The sequence below is a fragment of the Lepidochelys olivacea genome, assembly GCF_965140295.1.
Source record: "Lepidochelys olivacea isolate rLepOli2 genome assembly, chromosome: 2".
In the NCBI taxonomy this organism is placed as follows: domain Eukaryota; kingdom Metazoa; phylum Chordata; order Testudines; family Cheloniidae; genus Lepidochelys; species Lepidochelys olivacea.
In genome coordinates, this window is record NC_140412.1 from 156,896,085 (window position 1) to 156,917,076 (window position 20,992).

The 20,992-nt window shown below is 40.9% G+C and overlaps 2 protein-coding genes across 4 annotated transcripts in view; one reads left to right on the forward strand and one right to left on the reverse strand.

Annotated features, from left to right (window-relative positions):
* Positions 1 to 12,492, forward strand: part of LOC311516172 (zona pellucida-binding protein 1-like) — a 46,770-nt gene extending 34,278 nt beyond the window's left edge. Inside the window, exon 10 of the mRNA XM_084619926.1 lies at positions 10,337 to 12,492. Coding sequence (XP_084476052.1) covers positions 10,337 to 10,361 — 25 coding nt within the window. The 3' untranslated portion in view covers positions 10,362 to 12,492. The remainder of the gene's footprint in view (positions 1 to 10,336) is intronic.
* Positions 5,517 to 20,992, reverse strand: part of RECK (reversion inducing cysteine rich protein with kazal motifs) — a 140,059-nt gene continuing 124,583 nt past the window's right edge. Inside the window, exons 21-22 of one of the 3 annotated variants that reach the window (XM_084619925.1) lie at positions 14,811 to 14,966; positions 5,517 to 5,898 (exon numbers count right to left, since the gene is read on the reverse strand). In XM_084619925.1, the coding sequence (XP_084476051.1) occupies positions 5,683 to 5,898; positions 14,811 to 14,966 (372 nt within the window). In that variant the 3' untranslated portion in view covers positions 5,517 to 5,682. The remainder of the gene's footprint in view (positions 5,899 to 14,810; positions 14,967 to 20,992) is intronic. The other 2 variants (XM_084619923.1, XM_084619924.1) reach the window with 2 other exon arrangements.

Here is a 20,992-nt window from a genome sequence, read left to right on the forward strand (position 1 = left end):
TTCTACTGGCCTTAGCTGAAGGGCAGGGCTCAGTCCTCAGCCCTCTGGCAACACCACTGGGACCACCTCCAAATTCCACAGGTGAGAGATTACCCAGTCATTATGAATGGAGAGAGAAGTTGTGCAGCAGAAATCTATTCTGCTGTTCACACTGTGGACATTACTGCCTGACTCAGCATTTTTTTAAATCCCCAGAATAATACATAAATGCTGTAGAAGAACATTAGCAGCCCGATATATAGAGGAAGCTGAATCTGAACTTAAAACCAGACTGAAAGCATTTGCCAATATTGCAAGTGATGCAGAGATTGAAGAGCAAAGAAGTAAACTAAGAAACCCAGACAGATATGAGAGAAAGAATCTGCCAAAATATAAAGTTGGGTTTATAGAGGAGGAGTCCATAGGATTATTAAGCAATGATGGCACAACAGAGACATCCACACCTGTTGGTTCAAATCCATCTCCTGACCGTACATGGCCAAGTGAAGTAGAAACAAGCTTTGAGGAAGGCAGATCACAGGGTACTTTGGGAGGAGAAGAAATCCACTGTGTTTCAAAAGGACTGGTTTCTAATCCACAAAAGTTTAACACAATGAATCACAAATTGTCTTAACTTCTCTGTATTATGTAGGGTGAATTGTAAAACAAAGTCTTGATCATCTGTTGAAGAATGTGGGGTTAAGGACCCTTATAAAATATTCATGTCCATAAGGATATTGCATTATCTTAAGAGTTCTCATGGTTATTTGTTATCTACAATAAGGTGTATACTTTATAGTGGTGTTTTCTGGCAGCTGGAAAAGCAAAAGCTGTTTAAAAGATCAGCATTCTCCTTCAGGCAGACAATTCTCCTTAAAAATGTGTAGCAATCATCAGTTTTCGGAGCTCCATTCTGCTGAAGCATACTGAACCTTCCCTTCTCTGCAGAAGCATTAAATACTTTCTACAGATGTGTGTTAACATATATTTTATTGTTTTTTTTCATATGCAAGCTATTCAGCTGTTTGATAATGGCTCCAAACTAATTAAATTTCTTACTTTCTAAGAACTCCACAGAACCAAAATAGAAGCTAAACATTAACTGATATAATTTGATATTATGATACAATACTGTCATGTTACATTTTTCATAAGCTCAGTACAAACTACATACAACTATACAGTATTTTAATATGTGCTACATGCTTTGCAGTGTGTATTAGGCTCAGAATAAATTTAGAGAAATTTAAAACTCACATGTTATGCCTGTTCAAAACTGAAGTTCATGTGAACAAAAAGGGTATTAGGACTTTAGTCGGTAGTAAATCCACTGGATGGTTTCAGTATTATGAAGGTGGGAAATGTTTTGGTCTGTTAATTTATATAATAAAAACCAAGAATTCGAAAAACAAAATTCGGAACAGACATCCTATCAGATAGTTCTTCATATTCATTTAATATCATTTGAACATTTTCACAATGAGCTAAATATTCAAAATACTGTATAACTGTTGTGTAGCTAAAATCAGTTTTTAATCCATGGAAACCTAGAATTTCCCATTAAACATGCTCTCTATGCCAAAAAATAAATTAAAATTAAGAACCTTTTGTCTCCTCACCATTCCATCCAGTCAAACTGTTGACATATAACTGACATACCAGGTATGCAGCTTAAATATAAAAATATGCTCTTTCAGCTTCTGAATTGGTTCCATAATTTGCATACGAATGTCCAGTTTCAAATGTATTTGGATGCCCATAATTTCAAAACAGGAAGTACAGAAAGTAAGCTGCCTCCATGTATTATAACAATAGCAGTAGATTTCAATGAGTTAGCCAAACATAAGGAGCAGACAAATATTGGAACCCCTTTTTCCAAACAGTTTTAAAACCGGGGTGAGTCACACACTGGGCTCTGCAATGACTCATAGTCAGACCTACCCTTGGAGAGATGGGAGAAGTAGCATGAAACAAGGAGTGGATCCTGGAGACATACCTGTGCAGTGGATGAGCAGGTATAATGCCTCAGAGATGGTTGGCGGGTCAATGTTAGAGGATTGTTGTTAAACCTGTTCTACAGATGTAGCCTGCATTCATTCATCCCAGTGAGGGAATAGGTGAAATGCACAGAGCTATCTTTTAGGGGTACAAATAAACTTTTCAAAGAAAATGGGTGTGGGTAAAGTCAAATCCAGCAGAGCAAAAATAAATTATTGAATCCCACAAGTACGGCAGACTAGATTACCTAAAAATGAAAAATATGTAGTTGAAACAATGCTTTACCTGATCCAGACGGAAGAAGCAACCTTGCAGTCTAATCTTCAAGTAGGAAGCACCTAGGCCCCAATTTTGCAAAGAACTTAACCATACATAACTTTGCTCATGTAACCTGTTCCATTCCATTCTTAAACAGTGGTCAACAGGCTTGTTGAAACCCCTAAAATAGCAGTTTGTGAGTGTTAACAAAAATATGAACTTAAGAAATGATTCCAAGGAGAATCTGTCTTCATGAAATTACAACTTGATATACAGCTGCAAAAGCAAGGCCTGCATAAATGTCAAAAGGATCAGTAGCCATATATAGGCAATACATTTGGAGAACGCCATTTGTTAGTTAACCTTCCTTTTCCCACCAAGAAATGTCTATGCAGATCCCCAGTGTAGGACACTGACAATACAATAAGTCAGGAAGATGACTGAAGAGTACTCAGTTAAAAAAATTATTGAAGCACCATTCTCCTGAACCAAGCATTAGCGCTAACTCCAACTTTGAGCCGTGGAGCTTGCTCCAAACACAAGAAAATAATGTTTTGTGAATGTGTCAATTGAGTCGTGTCAGCCAAACAATGGGAAGGTTCCACAGTTTCTCTTGTTTTTCAGTTTTGCCTTACGTGGTTCCAGTTCTTTATTTGACCAAACTGGATTTCCACTGACATTGTGATAAAAGCGTCATCAACCTGTAACTTGTCAAGCTCACCCGAAACCCATATTTACAGTATCCAGAGAGTACACTTTTTTCTTTCTCTGAAGGAGTCAAAAGGCTTGTAAGAGTCTAGGAAATCTTCCAACAAGTAGTAATATGCTTTTAAAATAAGTATTTCCTTGTTTTGACCCATCATTGTGGGGGAATAGCCTAAGACCTGGTAGTTTCCTAGGAGTCTGACCATCTGTTGTTCTTCAAGATTTCAGAATCTTCAGCCTCAGTGAACATGTACTGAGGTGGTATGCTGAGCTGTTTACTCTCTATCTATTCAAATATCTTCAGTATTTGCTCATCCAACACACACTTTTAAAAATGCGTGTGACTTTAAAAAGGTGCATTATACAAACCATGATTTGTGAACCTACAAATCCTTGGGACTTGACTTCTGCTCTTACCAGACTGAATCTCTGGGGGTATTTTTTCTGCACTCTCTGTCTCATTGAAGACTGTTTTCTTCATGGCTATAAAATCATACAAGTGCCACACATGCTATCCCACAAGGAAAAGATGGTTTTAAGGCCTCATCCAAATTATTGTTTTAAAAAGTGTAAATAGATTTTCATATATATTATATAACTCCCCATTTTTCTGTAGACCCCATGATCTGCTGAAGCAAGATTATATAGGCTAGATGTTGAAAGGTTGTTTCCTCATTTATTTGTTAACAGCTAAGGCATTCAAATAAACCTTCCCAATTGTTTGCAGCTTTTGGTGAGAAGTCTAAAGTCCGAAGCCTTTTTAGTTCAAAATCTTGTCAAGCGTACTATGCTGTTATTAACATACTGGAAGACTCCCAGAACCAAATGGATTAACAGCATGTTCTACAAAAGAACGACTGCAACAGTTGTTTGTATCAAGAGTATATTTATCAATAGCTATATCTCTATATCAGTCTTTCCAGTGACATTTGGTGGGCGCACTCAAGCAGATTGCCTACATGTGCATCCAATTGCCAGAAGTATGCTGAAATTTGCACTGAGAAAGAGGGTACTTTAATCAAAATATAGCATGCTCTTTTCACAGCAGACTGTACAAAGACGACATACACTTATAAAAGCACTTGGAGGAGGTTTCAGAGAGACATGTCAGATTATAAAATGAAGTCAGTGGGACTCTGCAGGTCTAAGAGCCTGACTGTGTCAATCTGCTTTGCAGAACTACACCCAAACATTTTAGTTAATTCTATCCTTGATCTTTGTGCAGATCTCCAGCTGATAGCTGGAAGATCATCTGTGGACTGAGGATTATATCTGACTGTAATTTTGCAAACCTGGAACATAACAACAAATGTAATTCAGCTCTCTCCATGAAATGAGTTTGACACTCCTGGTATAAGGCGAATACAAAATGTTTAGAGACCAATAGAGAGACTATACAAAACTACCGTAGGAATGGTAACTTGAAATTTACTTACTTTGGCAAGTTTTAAAATCTAAAATTGCATAAATGTATATTTTTGCATTTAATTTTTTCTAGGTACTATATCTGAAAGCAAACAAAAACACGCTGAAATATGTGGAAGGTTTTATAAAATTGCATATATATTTTTAAGTATACATGAGAAAATAGAAGTTCTTTTTATTAAAATAAAAAAAGCTTTGATACATTTGCACTGAAAATATTTTTAACAGAAAATAATTGCTACAAACATTCTACAGTAACAAACAAAATGTCCAAAAAGTTTTCAGTGCCTTCTTTTAAAGTTCAACATTTTGGCAAAAAAGTTTTTCTGTAAAAACTTCAAAAGTTGGCTACTATAATACTGATACAAAACACTTCATGTAGATTAAGTTCATGTGCATAAAACACAGTAACTTTTAATGTATTGTTTGTATAAAAACAACATATTTAAAGTGTAATTTTCATTAGATAACATGCAAATACTGCAATATTTAAAATGGCACTTATAAATAGAGGCTTTATAATTTTGTATCCAATAAGAAAATCAGATAGAATACATGGTATTTGCAATATACAGAACTGTAGAAATGAATATATTTGTCCATTTCTTAATGTAAATAAGATTCTGGCTTAGAAAATGATTGTCATTTTACAAACATGGGGCCCAATATCCTGCAAGCACTTAAGCAGGTGAGTAAAGCTACTCAAGTGTGTAAGTTTGCTGGGATAGGCCCATGGCTATTTAGCTTTCTTCATAATAAAATATAAGATAATATACTCACACATAAAATTACTCAGTTCGTTTTTTGGTAAATTATTTAAGTAGCAGCAATTTTTGTTTCTTCCAAAAATTGATGTTTAAAATAGGTGCATGCTTCTCATAATTCTCAATGATATACATCTGAATAATAAACAAAAAACACTTTTCAAAAATCTCAATACATTTGTTCACTGCTGAAAATAATAGAATTTATGTGTAACAACTCCCTTTTCACAGAATCACAATTTTAGAGATTTTTACAATATTTTTAAGGTAGGCGTGCATAAAGAAAATGATTCGTCTGTGAAAAAAATCTTTTGACTAGTGATTAATAGGAGAGTTTTCTTTTGGATTATTTCAAATATTTTAAAATTCATTTTTAATGAAAAAATGTACTACATTAAAACCTTTTTCTGGAATTTTGTTGAACCAAACTGATATATATTTTTCTTTCTGCTTAAAATATATTTTGCTCTATTAACAGATCAGCAGTTCTGAATGTCCTTCGCAATATAGAAAAAATACAGTAGGATATTTATTTTGCACATTTTCTAAGCAGTTATGTATTATAGATTGCTGCTTGCAAGGTCAATATAAGGCTCAAGAGCAGGGTCTGCAATACAGGTATAGCTTTAATAGAGGAAGAAGATATACTAAAGGAAACTTGCACTTGGGATGTGATAAGTGCTGATAACGGCACATGGGATGCTAAAGTTGGGCTGTCAGAATTTATCAGCGACTCTATCTTTTCTGCTTCTTTATTGCAGGCTTCAATCTAAAAAGAAATTCCAACAGTTAGGTATTAAAATCTCTTGTCTTTATCCAGAAGATTAGTATAAAAGTTTAGGGTGGTGAATAAAGGATGGCAAAGCCACAAGTGAATCATACAGCTCAGCTTTTGAGAGTTTTTTAAAATTGTATTTTATGTCTCTGTCAGGTACCTTAGTTACTTATGCATGCTACCATGGCAGCTTCATTGGGAGAAAATTATAAACCTCAAAAATGGTTCATCACAATTTTGTGATTTTTAAGGCCCAAAATCTCATTATAGACCAGAATTAGAAAGAAGGGCCTCACACCACTGGAAATCATGAGATTTCTCTCCTGGTTCACAATGTACTGCACTGAAGTCTATGCGAGTAGAGAACCCCCAGAGAACCTTAGGAGGGTTGGTGTCCCCAGGCCTGCGAACCTTAGGAGACTCAGTAACCCTCTCAAGGAAATTTTTCTTTTTCTCCTGACAAGTCTTTATAAACGTTCAGGTTACATTCTGAAGCCCTTTGCACAAGGACATGGACGAGACTTACTTTTCCTAATAAAAAAAAATGAACAAACCAACCTTCATTTTTCAGAAATTCTTTTCATGAACTCACCACAGATGATGCTTCACAGCATTCCAAGTTCAGAAGTTAATAGTCTATTTTCAAAAGTTATTTTGGGGTTTTGGAAAGGGGATATCTACAGGGCAAACTAACTTTTATTTTCTACAAAATAGCAAAAAAAACACAACAGATTTTTGATTTTAAAGGCGTTAACTTAGAAACCACTTGTCTGATTCAATTCAAATTTTATAGAAAAATTTGAAACAGTGTAGTTTCAGTCCTAGTCCTCAGCCTGCCACTTTTACAGCCAATTTGTTTATTTGTTGAGATTTTAAAGGTGGAGGATGGAAGAGAAGGTTACTCACCCTGTGCAGTAACTGAAGTTCTTTGAGATGGCTGTCCCGGTGGGTGTTCCACTTTAGATGTTCTTGCACCCTTGCACTTGTAATTGGAGATTTGTGGTAGCAGTCCCTGGTTGGGTCAGACATGCATAGTCCCAGTCTCGCGCTGCTTCAGGCCGTGTGACCAACCCCACCCCTCTGTTCCTTCTCTATTGCAGATTATGTACTATGAAATTTCAAAGTAGAGAGGAGGTGAGAGGGTAGTGGAGCACCCACAGGGACAACCATCTTGAATAACTTCAGTTACTGCACAAGGTGAATAATCTTCTCTTCTTCTTCGAGGAGCGTCCCTTTGGTGCTCCACTTTAGGGGACTTCAAAACAGTGCTCTTCAACTCCGAAGCCCCTTCCTTCCACTGAAGACATGGTAAACGATAATACGATAAGTCCAAATAGTGCATCACATGCTGAATATTGTTCTAATGCATAGTGTTGTGTAAATGTATGGGCTGAGGCCCAAGTTGCCACTTTATAGATGTCCATAATGGGGACACTGTTAAGAAATGCTATTGAAGCCAATAAAGCTCTGGTGGAATGTGTGTGGGTACCCATTGGGGGTTGAAGATACTGTTGATGATAGCACAAGTTGATGCACATGGAAATCTGTTTGGACAGTCTCGGTTTAGATATAGCGTCTCCTTTTGATCATTTTGGGATGGAGATGAATAATTCTGGTGACTTTCAAAAAGTCTTTGTTCTGTCTATATAAAAGGCTAGAACCCTTCGGACAGGATGTGAAGTGAGGACTCTTGTCTATTCCCATGGGAGGTTGGATAGAAGGATGGGAGGTGAATGGGTTGGTTGAGATGGAAAGAGGAGGCAATCTTAGGTAAGAACTTGGGATGAGGTCATAGGATAACCTTACTTTTTAAGAATATCATGTATGATGGATGTGCCATGAGGGCCCATAGCTCTCCATCTATCAGGTGGACATAATGGTGATGAGAAAGGCTACCTTCACTGAGAGGTGAAGAAGTGACCATATCATTAGCAGTTCAAATGGGGTTCTGGTGAGGCCCCACCACACTAGGTTAAGATCCCATGGTGGAAATAGGGTTCATATTTCAAGGTAAATGCTGTTGAGTCCTTTTAGAAAGCGCTTGGTGACTGGGTGAGTGAAAAATTGATAAATGTAGCGTGTTCTGGTGGAACGCTGTGATGGCTGAGAGGTGTAACCTGATTGAGCTCATGGAGAGGCCCGATTTCTTAAGTTCTAGTATGTAGTCTAGAATTAAAGGTAGCGGGGAGGAGACCTCTGTGATTTTTTTATTTTGGCACCATGTAGAGAATCATATCCATTTGTGTAAATATGTATGATGGGTAGTTGGTCTGCGACTATTTAGTAGAATGTCCTTTACTTCCTCTGAGCAGGTCATTTCAGGTCCTTGGAGCGATAGAGTAGCCACATTTTGAGGTGGAGTCTTTCTAGATTCAGATGAAGGACTTGGCCTGCATCTTGCGAGAGGAGACAGGGCTCAAGAGGAAGGGTGTGTGGTATGCATGCTGCCATTTTGAGAATGTAAGGGATCCACATTTGTCAAGGGCTAGCTGGGGGCTATCACAATGACTTTGGACTTGTCCAATGTGATCTTGTGTATTACCCGTCATAGGAGAGGGATGGGAGGGAAAGCATATAGGAAAGGAGCATCCCATTTGATAAGAAAGGTGTAGCCCATGGAGCAATGGCCCAAACCTGCTCTGGAGCAAAACTGAGAGCATTTGGCATTGTGTGCCATTGCAAAGAGGTCTATAGTTGGGAACCCCTAGTCTTGGTATATGTTGTGTAGCACCCATATGTCTAATTCCCACTTGTGGTCCTGAGAAAAGTTCCTGCTCAGTGCATCTGCAGTGGTGTTTTGGCATCCTGGTAGGTAGGAGGCTGAGATGTTGATGTTGTGACGGATACACCAGTTCCAGAGTAGCATGGCTTCCGTGCACAGGGAGTGTGAGCATTCCCCCCTTACTGGTTTATATAGAACATGCATGCAACACTGTGTGAGGATTTTTATGGTCTTGTTCTTGATCGTGGGCAGGAAATGGGAGCACACATTATGAATGGCTCGTGGTTCCAGTAGCTTTATACGTAGGAGGGATTCTGATGGGGACCAATGGCCCAGGATAGTATGAGTGTTCAGATGTGCTCCCCAACCTAGTAGTGAGGTGTCCGTCATGATCATCACTGTTGGAGGGTTCAGGACAATGGAGACCCTGGCCCAAACATTGTCTGGTCATATTCACCTTTGTAGCGAGTCTTTTACTTTGTTCGGTATTGTGAGGTGTTTGTTCATGTTGTGCTTGAATGGAGTGTAGGTTGTCTGGAGCCAGGCTTGCAGACACTGCATGTGTAATCTCACATGTTTGATGATAAATGTCGTTGCAGCCAGGTGGCCCAGCAGTTGTAGGCAAGTCCTGACCATTAGCTGAGGGCTGTTTAGCATTGGGGAGATTAGACTGGTTAGTGTAATTAACTCTAGAGAGATAGAGAGGTCATACCTTCTGGAGAACTGAGGTAGGCTCTGATGAATTCTAGTTTTTGCATTAGAGTTAGTGTTGATTTTTGTGCATTTGTAGGCCTAGATGTGTGAAGAGAGCTACCTTGCTTCTAGCGCTCCTTATCATGTTGATGCTTTCAGTAAGCAATCATCTAATTATGGGAATATCATAATTCCCTGTCTGCGGAGGTAAGCTGCGACCACTGCAAGAATCTTGGAGAATACTCGTGGGGCAGTGGATAGGCCGAAAGGCAGAACTTTGTAGTGAAAGTGATCTGCTCCTGTAACAAATCTGTAGAGCCTCTGATGTGATGGATGTATTGTTAAATGAAAGTGTGCGTCCTGGAAGTCGAGAGCCAAGAATCAGGCCCTCCTTTCTAGTGCTGGATTTATGGTTGCCAACGTGACCACCTTGAAGCATTGGGTCTTCACGAATTTGTTGAGTCTACGTAAATTGAGAATGGGTCTCCACCCTCCAGTTTTTTTTTGGGTGAGGAAATAATGTGAATAGAAACCCTTCCCTTTGTGTTTTGTTGGTACCATTTCTACTGCAACTAGGTGTATGAGGTGGATTACCTCCTGTCGCAGTAGATCTTCATGAGAGGGGTCCCTGAAGAGGAATGGGGAGGGAAGGTCGGTACAGGGGATGGAGATAAATGGGATGGAATACCCAGACTTGATTATGTCTAGTACGCATCTGCTGGATGTGATGGTCTGCTACATTAGGTAAAAAGGGGTGAGACAATCTCTGAATGGCTGGGAGATGACAGGTGTTTCCAGCACTTGAAGTTGTGGGGGTCTTGGACTGTTGACCAAAGTCTCAACGTTGCTGTCTTGATGGCAGTGGTTGAAACATAGAAGGCTGAGGTGGAGGCTGTCGTCTCCTCGTGGATCTCTGTTTCTGCCCTTGTTGCACATATTGTCTGTGTGATTGCGCGTAAGGTGTAGACCGGAATCTTTGTGAGGCATAATACTTGCCCTCCTTTTTCTTGTTCTTAGGCGTGTAGATGCCCAGGGACTTTAACATCACCCTTGAGTCTTTAAAGTGTGTGGAGAGATTCATCTGCTTTGGCTGCAAACAATTTAGGACCTTCGAATGGGAGATCCTTGACCACTGATTGCACCTCTCTGGGGAACACAGGGATATGCAAGCAAGATGCTCGCCTCATCACTATTGCTGTGGCTACAGACTACACTGTGGTGTCTGCAGAGTGCAATGCAGCCTGCAATGCTGTTCTGGCGAGAAGATGTCCTTCAGAGATTATGGTCCTGCACTGTTCTCTTTTCTCTTCTGGAATGAATTCAATAAATTCTGACAATTTTGAGTAGTTTGAGTGGTCATATTTGACAAGTAATGCCTTGTAATTGGCAATCCTGAGGTGTAACGTTGCCAAGGAGTAGGTCTTACAATCAAAGAAATCTTGTCTCTTCCAATCTCTGTCATATGGTGTGTTTTTGAGGGTATTATTCTCTGCCCACTTCATTTACTGCATCCACCACCAAAGACTTTGGTGTGGGGTGTGAGAAGAGGAACTCCGTTTCCTTCATTAACACATAATATTTGTTGTCAGACCTCTTGCATGTAGATGGGATTGTTGTTGGGGTCTGCCAAATCGATTTTGCGGGTTCCATAATTGCGTCATTCATTGGTAGAGTGATTCTGGAAGAGGTTGAAGTCTGTAGGATATCTAATAGTTTATGTTGTTATTCCTAGACTTTTTCCAGTGATATATCCAATGAGCCTGCCATTCTCTTAAAAAGGTCCTGAAATTGTTTCAGATCATCCCCCATGTAGGGAGGTGGGGGCATGATGGTGTCATCAGGGGAAGATGATGAAAAATTGGCTGCTGGTGTCACCTCGTGGTCCAAAATCTCCTCCTCCTCTTTGGCCACATCTTCTGGGGGCTCAGAGGGTCACTGGTACTGAAAGTGAGGGTGAATGACATGCACTCACCCTGAGTGGGCTGGAAGGTTTGTGGTGTTGTGGGGGGTATGCTGCCCATGGGATCCAATAAGGCCACTGAGGTTGAAAAAGCATTGGTGGCATCCCATGGGTGTCCATACCACTTTTGATCTTTGGACCCAGTATAATAGCCCCTGTTCTGTGGTGGATCTGATCTAGTAGGTACACAGATGGGAGAGGAATGGTGAAAGGAGCATATTTCTCCTTCATCCTCATCCCCCTCATCACTTGATAATGGAGAAGCAGATCTAAATGGAGTGGTGAGACGGATGACGTCGGTACCGAGGATAGGAGATTCCGACATCGAGGTGACCAATTAGGTCCTTCTAGCATAGGATTTGCTGCGGTGCCAGTAACATTGGTACCGTTTAAGATGGAGCGCTCAATACAGATTACTTTGATGAAGTTGTGGGTGTTGATGCACACACCGAGTGTGTTATGCCAGCAGCAGATGGCGCCATGAGGTCTGCAGTGGTGCCGAGCTGCTCAGTGCCAAATGTTTCGTCGGCTCTGATGGTGTTGAGGCAGGGGGTTTCGTTTTCCCTTTGCTGCCCTCATCTGAGCTAGCCTGCTTAGGTTCTTTTGCTCTTATGGTACCCGTGGTACTGGAGGGTCCCACTACTTTGGCAGTGGAGAATACCAATGGAGTGTGCCGGTTTGGGAACACCATTTCTTGGCAGATTTCCGAGCCGCAGAAGTTGGAGCCCAGTTTTTGGTCACCTTCTTGGCAGAGTGGTCTTTCGTGTGAGCCGATAAGAAAGAGCCTCTGTCAGCTGTCGGGGACCTCTGTTCAGCGGGGGTCTGTGATTCGGGCTCAAATGCTGGCCAGAGAGACTACTCTACCATGAGGAATTTGAATTGTAAGTCTCTCGCCTTCCTGGTTTGGGCTTTTAGATTGTGACAATGCAAGCACTTTTGAGGGATGTGTGTCTCGCCGAGGCAGCGAACACACTGCGAGTGCCCTTCTGACACCGGGACATAAAGTCTACAGATGAGGCAGCATTTAAAACCTGGGCAACTGGGCATGTCCCTCAGAAAACGTGTCCCCCCCCCGGGGAAAACGAATTACTCTATTCTAACCTACTAATGGCTAACAACAGAAACTTAATTTTCTAGTCTGAGAGATTTTTTTTTTTTAAAAGGAAGAAAAAAAATTAAACCGGGAAGGAAAGTTAGCTATAATCCAACAAGAATGAAGTCTAAATTGTGAAAAAAACCCTATTCTAATAAAAGCAGGCATAGAGATGCTGCTAAGTGCGCTGACTCAGGTGAAAGGTGGTAGAGAAGGAACTGAGGGGGGTTTGCCCCACGGTGCTAGATAACCACCCGAAGCGGCACGAGCTGGGAACCGTGCACGTGCAACCCAACCATGCACTGCTACCACAACTCCCCTGTTACAAGCACAGGGGCGCAAGAACACCTAAAGTGGAGCACCACAGGGACACTCCTCGAAGAAGAAATTGGATTTGTAACGGAAATTTAGCTGCAGCGTGAACTATTGAATGTAAAAAACACTCCATGGTCAGTCAAAGTAGATAAATTCAAGAGAACGCTAGCAATTATAGGTATTTTGATAGATGAGGCTGGACAACATGGCTTTGACATAAAGCCAACTTCAGTTACAGTGTAAACTGGTGTGACTTCAATGCAACTGATCAAATTCTGTCCACTTAGAACAGACTTAACTCTGGCCCATACAGGAAGCAAAACTGAATACACAATATGAGCTTGGGAAAATAAAAAGGAAATTGGAGGCAGACTTTACTAAACCAAACAATTTGAGGAAATGAAATTGCCTGAATAATATTTGTGTTGTAGAACGAGCAGAAAATGTGGATTCCAGTCTGCTTCTTCTTACCCACTCCCCCCTTTTTTATTTTAAAGATTAACCTTCATTTTAAAATACTGCAAGTTAATGCACAAGTTAAGAGCATCAATCGGTCAGCGTGAATCCTAAATCCTGAGGGAACTTCATTATAAAAATGTGCTGTCAACAGGGCAGGGAAAGACGCTTAACAAAAGGATAGTGGTTTTTTGGACTTGCAAAAACCTAACCAACAGAATGTCAGAAAGAAGCAAGAGTTCCAGGAAAAAGAAATGCAATACATATTTGAAGCTTGTTTTTATTGTAGTTCTGAGTTGCTCCAAGCAAAATAATACAGCGGCTTTTGTCTAGGTTTATTAATCCACACAGAGTTCTAGGGTTGCCAGCTGTGTGCATGTGTGTGTATGTCTTTGCTAGTGCAAAGTAGGTATGTCACACCATTGTTATGCTGGGGCAGCACACTGTGACTTGATGTCCTTTAACATATTCTGAAAAGTATTTGGGGACGTTGTAGCACACTGATAGCTAGTTTTGTAAGAGGATCATCCTATCAAAACTGTGTTGGTCCCAGAAATATAGGAGCAGATATTTAGCTAGTATGGTTCCACTGAAGTCAGTGGAGCTATGACAATTTCCAGCAGCTGAGGACCCACCCCATAGAGCTGGGTGGCAGCCTAATCCATATCTGTATTTAGCATCAAGACAGACAACGGTATAACCCATTCATACACACCCAGATGCATTTTTTAAGTAACAGACCAAGGGCTCGATACTAAAACCTTATACTCCAAAGCACATTTATTAAAATGCATGGCAGTCACTCTTCTAATCATATTTTTTCTTTGTGAAATTGTAAATGAAAACTCTTTTGTATTTTACTCAATTGATCTATCTGCTATGAGATATAATTCACAGAAAGCTAAAGTATTGAATTTTATATTATTTTATTGCCTTTTTAAAAATGATAAAATACCAAACACTCCAGCAAAATGGAGCAGTGTAAAGTTTGTAGTATTTTCGCTTCCATTTGCTGTAGTCTGCTGTGTGATCCAACATACTCCACTAGCATCCATAACTAGAGCTGGGTGAAGTTTTTCGAACTTTTTTTGCTGAAAAATTCACACTTGGGTTGACCAAAACACTGCATGAATTCATGTCAAATTTGCCAAATTGTTTCAGCCATAAAAGAAAAAAAGTTCCAACAGTCAAAATGAAAGAATTTAATTTCTTAATTCAAAATGACTTTGTTTTTAAAATGTTGCTTCAATTTTATTAAAAGAAAAGAAAAAAAACCTCAAAAACTAAATGAAACATTTTGCTTGACCTGAAACTAAACTTTATTTTTGATTCAGCACCAAATTCAAATACTGGTTATTTTCACAGCTATACCCACAACTTCTTCATTCAGAACCTCTTACAAAAACAGTAACTGTTAAACACATCCCCTTTATCCTTATAATAGAAACTCTTAAGCACAAATCACCAGAGAAGTCTCAAAACAGTCATCATCCAGTACAAAACAATGAAACTCAATTCCATTTTATTCTTGCCATCTTTCATTGTAGCTTTTCAAGTGTAAGTTGAAAGTAAAAATAAATGGTACATAGCACAGATTGTACATATGACAACCTGTACTGAAATAAAATGGAACCGTATTGACAAAAGAAAATAATAATAAATTCTACCTGCAACGGTTTGGGGTTTTGATCAACGGGTATGATGAGAATCACAATTTCAGATTCTATGCTTAAGTATCCGAACACATCGCATTGTGGCACTGAAACATGTAGACGGATTTTTTGAAGTACTTCAAGTACAGTTATTGGCTTTTTATTGGTTACCTGGAAAAAGATTGAATAGTTTATTATGCATGCAAAATTAAATAAAATTACATTTGTCCTCTTCAGAGATGTAAATAATAAGGTTAGGTCATACTAAAAAAGTTGTTTGAACATACTCCATTTTAAACCAAATTATCAAACCCAGTCTATATAAGCAACGACTAAGCCTTAAGTGAAGGGAAAGAGAACACTTACTTATCTTCCAGTAACTGTAGTTCAAGATGTAGTATCCATATATATTTCGCTCTTGGGGCACATGTACTCAATGTGCTTGCGACCAGAATCTTCTGGCTACACCGTCTATTGAGCCTGTGCATGCACCTCACTTAGTGTCCTTGTGCTCCTGTACTAAGGGCATAAAGGGTGGTGCAGGCCACCCACCACTCTTTCTTCAACACTGTTGTAGTGGGGAAGAAGGGCAGGTCATGGGACACATTTGGACAACACATCTCAAAGAACTTCAGTTACTGTAGAGACAAAGAAAGATGCTTACAGAGTCCATCAGACAGCTGAAGCAGGTCTACGTGCCACTGCTGTCTCAGCCAAGATGAAGCAATCAGTATTATCCTTCCCCTGTCCTGACATATATTCCTCACCACCTTCTAAATTAATGGAAAGGGAAGGAAGAATACAGAAGGCTCTCTCCCTAATGCAACAGGAAAGCATCCAAATACGGACTAACTGTCCCTTCCCACTCTTGAACAGAAGAGATGATACTTTTTGCTGGTTGCAGTCAGGTCTACATCAAGTCAGCCCCAGCTGGAGAAAATCCGTTGTGCCACTTGGTACTTCAGGGATCACTCATGCACATGAGAACTGTCTCTGATAAGCCAATCTGCCAACATACTGCTCTTCCCTGTTAGATGCCTGAATAGATATTGTGAAGAATGCACCAGTCCTATAGATTGACTGCCTCAGCACACACCAGGGAAGAATGGGCACTTCTTTGTTTGTTGAAGTAATATATAATGGTTGTATTGTCTGTTGATACCTGAACAACTTATCCCTTTATGTGAGGAAGAAAGTATCTGACAGCCTCATGAATGGCTCTTAATTCGAAAACATTTATATGCAAATTTTTTTCTTGAGATGCCTGGTGGCCCTGAACTGTGAGCAAACCCTGCTGAGCTCCCCATCCATTGTCTGATGGGTCGGAGGTTATTGTGACAGATGGCAAAGGGGGTTTGAACGAAACACCTCTGAGAACATTTTAACTATCTACCACATCAACAAATTTAGACTGTCCTGAGGCGTGGTGACTGACATCTGAATACTGTCAGATTCAGTTTGTAAACCTGAGCCATACAGTGCTGCGCTGACCTCATTCTGAGGCATGCAAATAGAATAACGTAAGTAGTCACTGCATAAAAACCATCAGACCCAAAAAGAAAATCAGTTTCTGGAGCTGACAGTGTCAAATATCTAAAGTGCATTGCTCGCTCTTCAGAAACCCTTTTTTCTGTGAGGAAAGCTCTTCCTGCTACTGAGTCCAATATAGAACCTATTAAATGAATTCCTTGAGTCAGGCAAAGATTTTACTTTTTGACATTCAGAAGCAGTCCCAAATCCGTAAGGAGGGAGATTGTAAATGTAAACTACATCTTTGCGTGAAGACTTTAAGCAGCCAAATTGTCTAAAACTGGGTAAACAAAGATAGCCTGTTTTCTGAGGTGCACCCCTACTGTAGAAAAGCAGTGTTTTTGTAAAGACTCTTGGCATTATTAGAAAGGCCAAATGGCAGGACCTTGTACTTGAACGGTCTTTGTGCCACCACAAAAGAAAGGTACTTCTGATGAGCTGGCTGGATAGAAATATTTAAATATGTATCGAGAGTTGTGAACTTATCCATAACTGAAATCAAGGGCTAATATGGAGGCTAGAGTTTGAATTCAAAACTGAAATTTCTTGATGAACCTATTCAATTTCTTTAAATCTAAAATTGGAGAGAACCCACCCCCCATCTTTCTTCTGAACCGGGAAGTATCTTGAATAAAACCCTGACCCCACCCCACAGATATTCAGGTTTCCCTTCCATGGCACCTTTTAGGAGAAATTTCTGAACTTCTGATAGGATAACCTTGTGAGAAGGTTCTATGAAAAGGGAAGGGTACGGGAAATGGAAAGGGGGTAACTATTATTTCTAGAACTCTCTTGCCCGATGTCACAAGCCTCCAATTGTCAATGAAATGGGCCAGTCTGTCTCCAAAGGAAGGGACATATCCTTGCCAACTGGTCCCCAGGTCTTGATCCTAATGTCAAATCTGAGGCCATGTATTATACAAAGATGGAGAGGAAGTAGCAGATTGCTTTGTCTTAGTTCTGGATCTGAACAGTTTCTTTTAAAGTAGAGACTGCGATGAAGATGTAGTTTGATGATGTTTCAGGTGCAGCCAAAGAGTCAAATATCAAAAGAAGCCCGAGAGCACGCTTTGCCACATTTGACATCTTTGACCCATATTAGACAAACTGCTTTGATCATCTCATAGTGCTTGTAGAAAACAAAGCCATCTTCTCCCAAAATGGAATTGCTAACAGGCCATCCGTGCCTGGTAATTAGCCACCCTAATTCCTAGAGAAGAAGAAGAAGGGAAGAATCACCCTTCTCCCCATCTTTATCTGCAGGAGTTGCACGGGCTTGACAAGACCTGAACCTATTACTGGCTGCAACAACTGCCAGAGAATTTGCCATGGGGGGAGTATGACAGTACATACTCTTAGGATCTGGCAATGCTAAAAGTGGCTGTCTTCTCCTTGGCCTTTTTCTGCAGCATCAACACAGCCAGAACGGTCTGCATGATCATAGGCTCCTTAGCTGCCAACTGGACAGATGGAGCCTTTGTCACCCTAAGAACTTTAACAGGAGGATCCAACGAAACAGGAACAGGAGCCAGAACCAACAACAACCCTGATCTGCAGGATTCTTTAGTCACTTTAGCCTTACTAGATGAGGCAGCTGGAGCCAAAAAAGGACTTTTAGTCTTCAGATCCAATGATCTCCTGGAACCTGATGGCTTAGCAGCAACAGCTTCTTTAAGCAGGGGTACCTGCAGTCTGTTCTGCCTCTCCTTATGCACGCTGGTTGTGAAAGTCTGACAAATAGAACACCCAGAAGAGGAGTGGCACTCCAAGGCACTTAAGGCATCTAAACGACAGCTGGGCATGAAGTGCATCTCTTAAAATCTATCTTCTTCTTTGGTTCTGCCATTCCATGTAACTGAACCCTAAAAGTAAACTAAAATAACTATAACTACAAACTACCTTAAACTCAACCAATGCTAAAACTTACACAACAGCTATCTAAAGGTACTAAATATAAGAGAAACACCCAGATCCGACAGACTGAAACAGTTCATTTCTGTTTGGCACAAGCAGTTGAAAAGAACCAAGGCAGCAGACAGCACGGAATCCCTTATACAGACTCGCTCTCAGACATTCAGTGATGCTGAGTGAAAGGGTAAGAAGGGGGTGCACGTGCGCTTTAACATGCACTGCTTGGAGAAGGTTCTATTGTTAGCCGAGATCAGTCAGTGCATTACCTGTAAGTGGTGTGAAAGTTCCTCCTCTGCCTTGGTGGGTCCTGCGCTTATTGGCGGATTTGCTTGCCTCAGAGATTCACAGTAGCCCTCAGTTTGGCCACCTTTTGCTAGTGGCTCAAACCTGCCATTCACTCAGCTAACCTCATCACTGGCCAGCATGGGGAAAGGGAGGAGAACAATCCCACAGTCCTGCTGACCCACCTAGTGGGTTGGGGGATGGGCCAGGGACCTTCCCCTCTGGTGGGACTCACAGTCCAGGTCACCTCCTCTTGTCTCAAATAGGGAGTTGAGGGGGATGGTGGGAACCCGGGCCTGCCCTCTACTCCGGGATCCAGCCCAGGGCCCTGTGGATTGCAACTGTCTACAGTGTCTCTTGTAACAGCTGCGTGACAGCTATAACTCCCTGGGTTACTTCCCCATGGCCTCCTCCCAACACCGTCTTTACCCTCACTGCAGGATCTTCCTCCTGAAGCCTGATCACGGTTGTACTCCTCAGTCCTCCAGCAGCACGCCTTCTCACTCCCTGCTCCTTGCACACCCTCCCCTAACTAATAGGAGGTCCTTTTTAAACCAGGTGTTCTGATTAGTCTGCCTGCCATAACTGATTCTAGTATGTTCTTAATTGGCTCCCGGTGTCTTAATTAGCATGCCTGTCTTAATTGGTTCTAGCAGGTTCTTGATTGCTCTAGTGCAGCCCTGCTCTGGTCACTCAGGAAACAGAAAACTGTTCATCCAGTGGCCAATATATTTGCCTTCTACCAGATTCCTGTATCCCACTGGTCTGGGTCTGTCACAGTGGGAATATGCACAGCCACTCGAAGAATATAAAAGTAAACATCTTGTAGAAGTGGTTTTTTACCCATGAAAGCTTATGCCCAAATAAATCTGTTAATCTTTAAGGTGCCACCGTACACCTTGTTGTTTTTTGGATACAGACTAACACTGCTACTCCCTGATACTTTAAGCCAGTCTTGTGGATCTAATGATGGAGTTATGGAGGCTAGGGATGCCTCTGAATTTGAAGCACCAGATGAAGGTGTTGGGCCCCCTCAAGTCCAGAATCAGGTGCCATTCTTCCTTTTTCTTCATTATAAGGAAATAATTAGAATAAAAGTCCTTCCCCCAGAACTGTAGAGTAATTTCTTCTATTGCACCAAGAGACAGAAGTGACTCTGTCTCCTGATGCAAGTCTCTCATGAGTGAGGTCCTTGAGATGGGGTGGAGGGCAGATGTAGTATCTGATAGTGTATAAAACCCAGAAATTTGGTGTTATGAGGTTGACATTTTGAAAAAATGAAAGTGATTCCCAAATCAGGGGGAGCAAGGGTAGAAATCCAGCAGACTGTTTATAGAGCAACTCCCTACCAACATTAGCTGTCCATCAGAAAATTTTAACTCCTCACCCTGCATTTCTGTGGGAGTTTGTCAGTAAAGTCTGAGAATCTATGGCAATTCATAAAGTAATGCCTGATAATTAGCAACCTGGAATTGCAGGCTGGCAAATGAATAACTCTTATGTCCAAATATATCAAGCTGCTTCTTTATCTCTGGAGGCTGTTGTTGCTTGCTCCTTTAACTAGCTGCCACATCAGTGGCAAGCCAGGCACTAGGTGAGACTGTCTGGGTGGCACCTGGTACCTCCTAGCTGCCTTTTTTAGAGGTTGTAGTTCCTGATGCTGATGTTTGCCAGCTATGCTTTGATGACTGTAATAGGACTTCGTTGATGGGCAGTGCTATACGAATGGCACTGTCATAAACATACAGCTAAGGGTAGCCTAGAATTCCTCCTTACCTGTAAGGGGTTAAGAAGCTCAGATAACTGGGTTAGCACCTGACCAACAGGACCAATGAGGAAAAGATACTTTCAAATCAGGGAGGAGGGGGTTGTGCTCTTTGTGTGTGTGGGGGGGGGGAGGGGTTTGGGACTGAGAGAGGCCAGACAGAAATCCATCTTCTCCAACCCATCCTAATCCAAGTCTCCAATATTGAAACCAATATAGGTAAGACAGGCAAGGCGGATTAGTTTATCTTTTGTTTTGCTTGTAAATTTTTCCTGTGCTAAGAGGGAGGTTTATTCCTGTTTTCTGTAACTTTAAGGTTTTTCCCAGAGGGGAATCCTCTGTGTTTTGAATTTGAATACCCTGTAAAGTATTTACCACCCTGATTTTACAGAGGTGATTCTTTTACCCTTCCCTTAAATAAAATCCTTCGTTTAAGAACCTGACTGATTTTCCCATTATTCCAAGACCCAGGAGTTTGGGTCTTTGATCATTTTGTAACCAATTGGCTAGGATATTATCATCAAACCTCCCCAGGAAAGGGGGTGTAAGGGCTTGCGGGGGATTGCTGGGGGAAGAGGAACTCCAAGTGGTCCTTTTTCCTGGTTCTTTGTTAAATCACTTGATGGTGGCAGCGTTACTTAAACCCAAGGTACAAGAGAGAATTTGTGCCTGGGGAGTTTTTAACTTAAGCTGGTAGAAATAAGCTTAG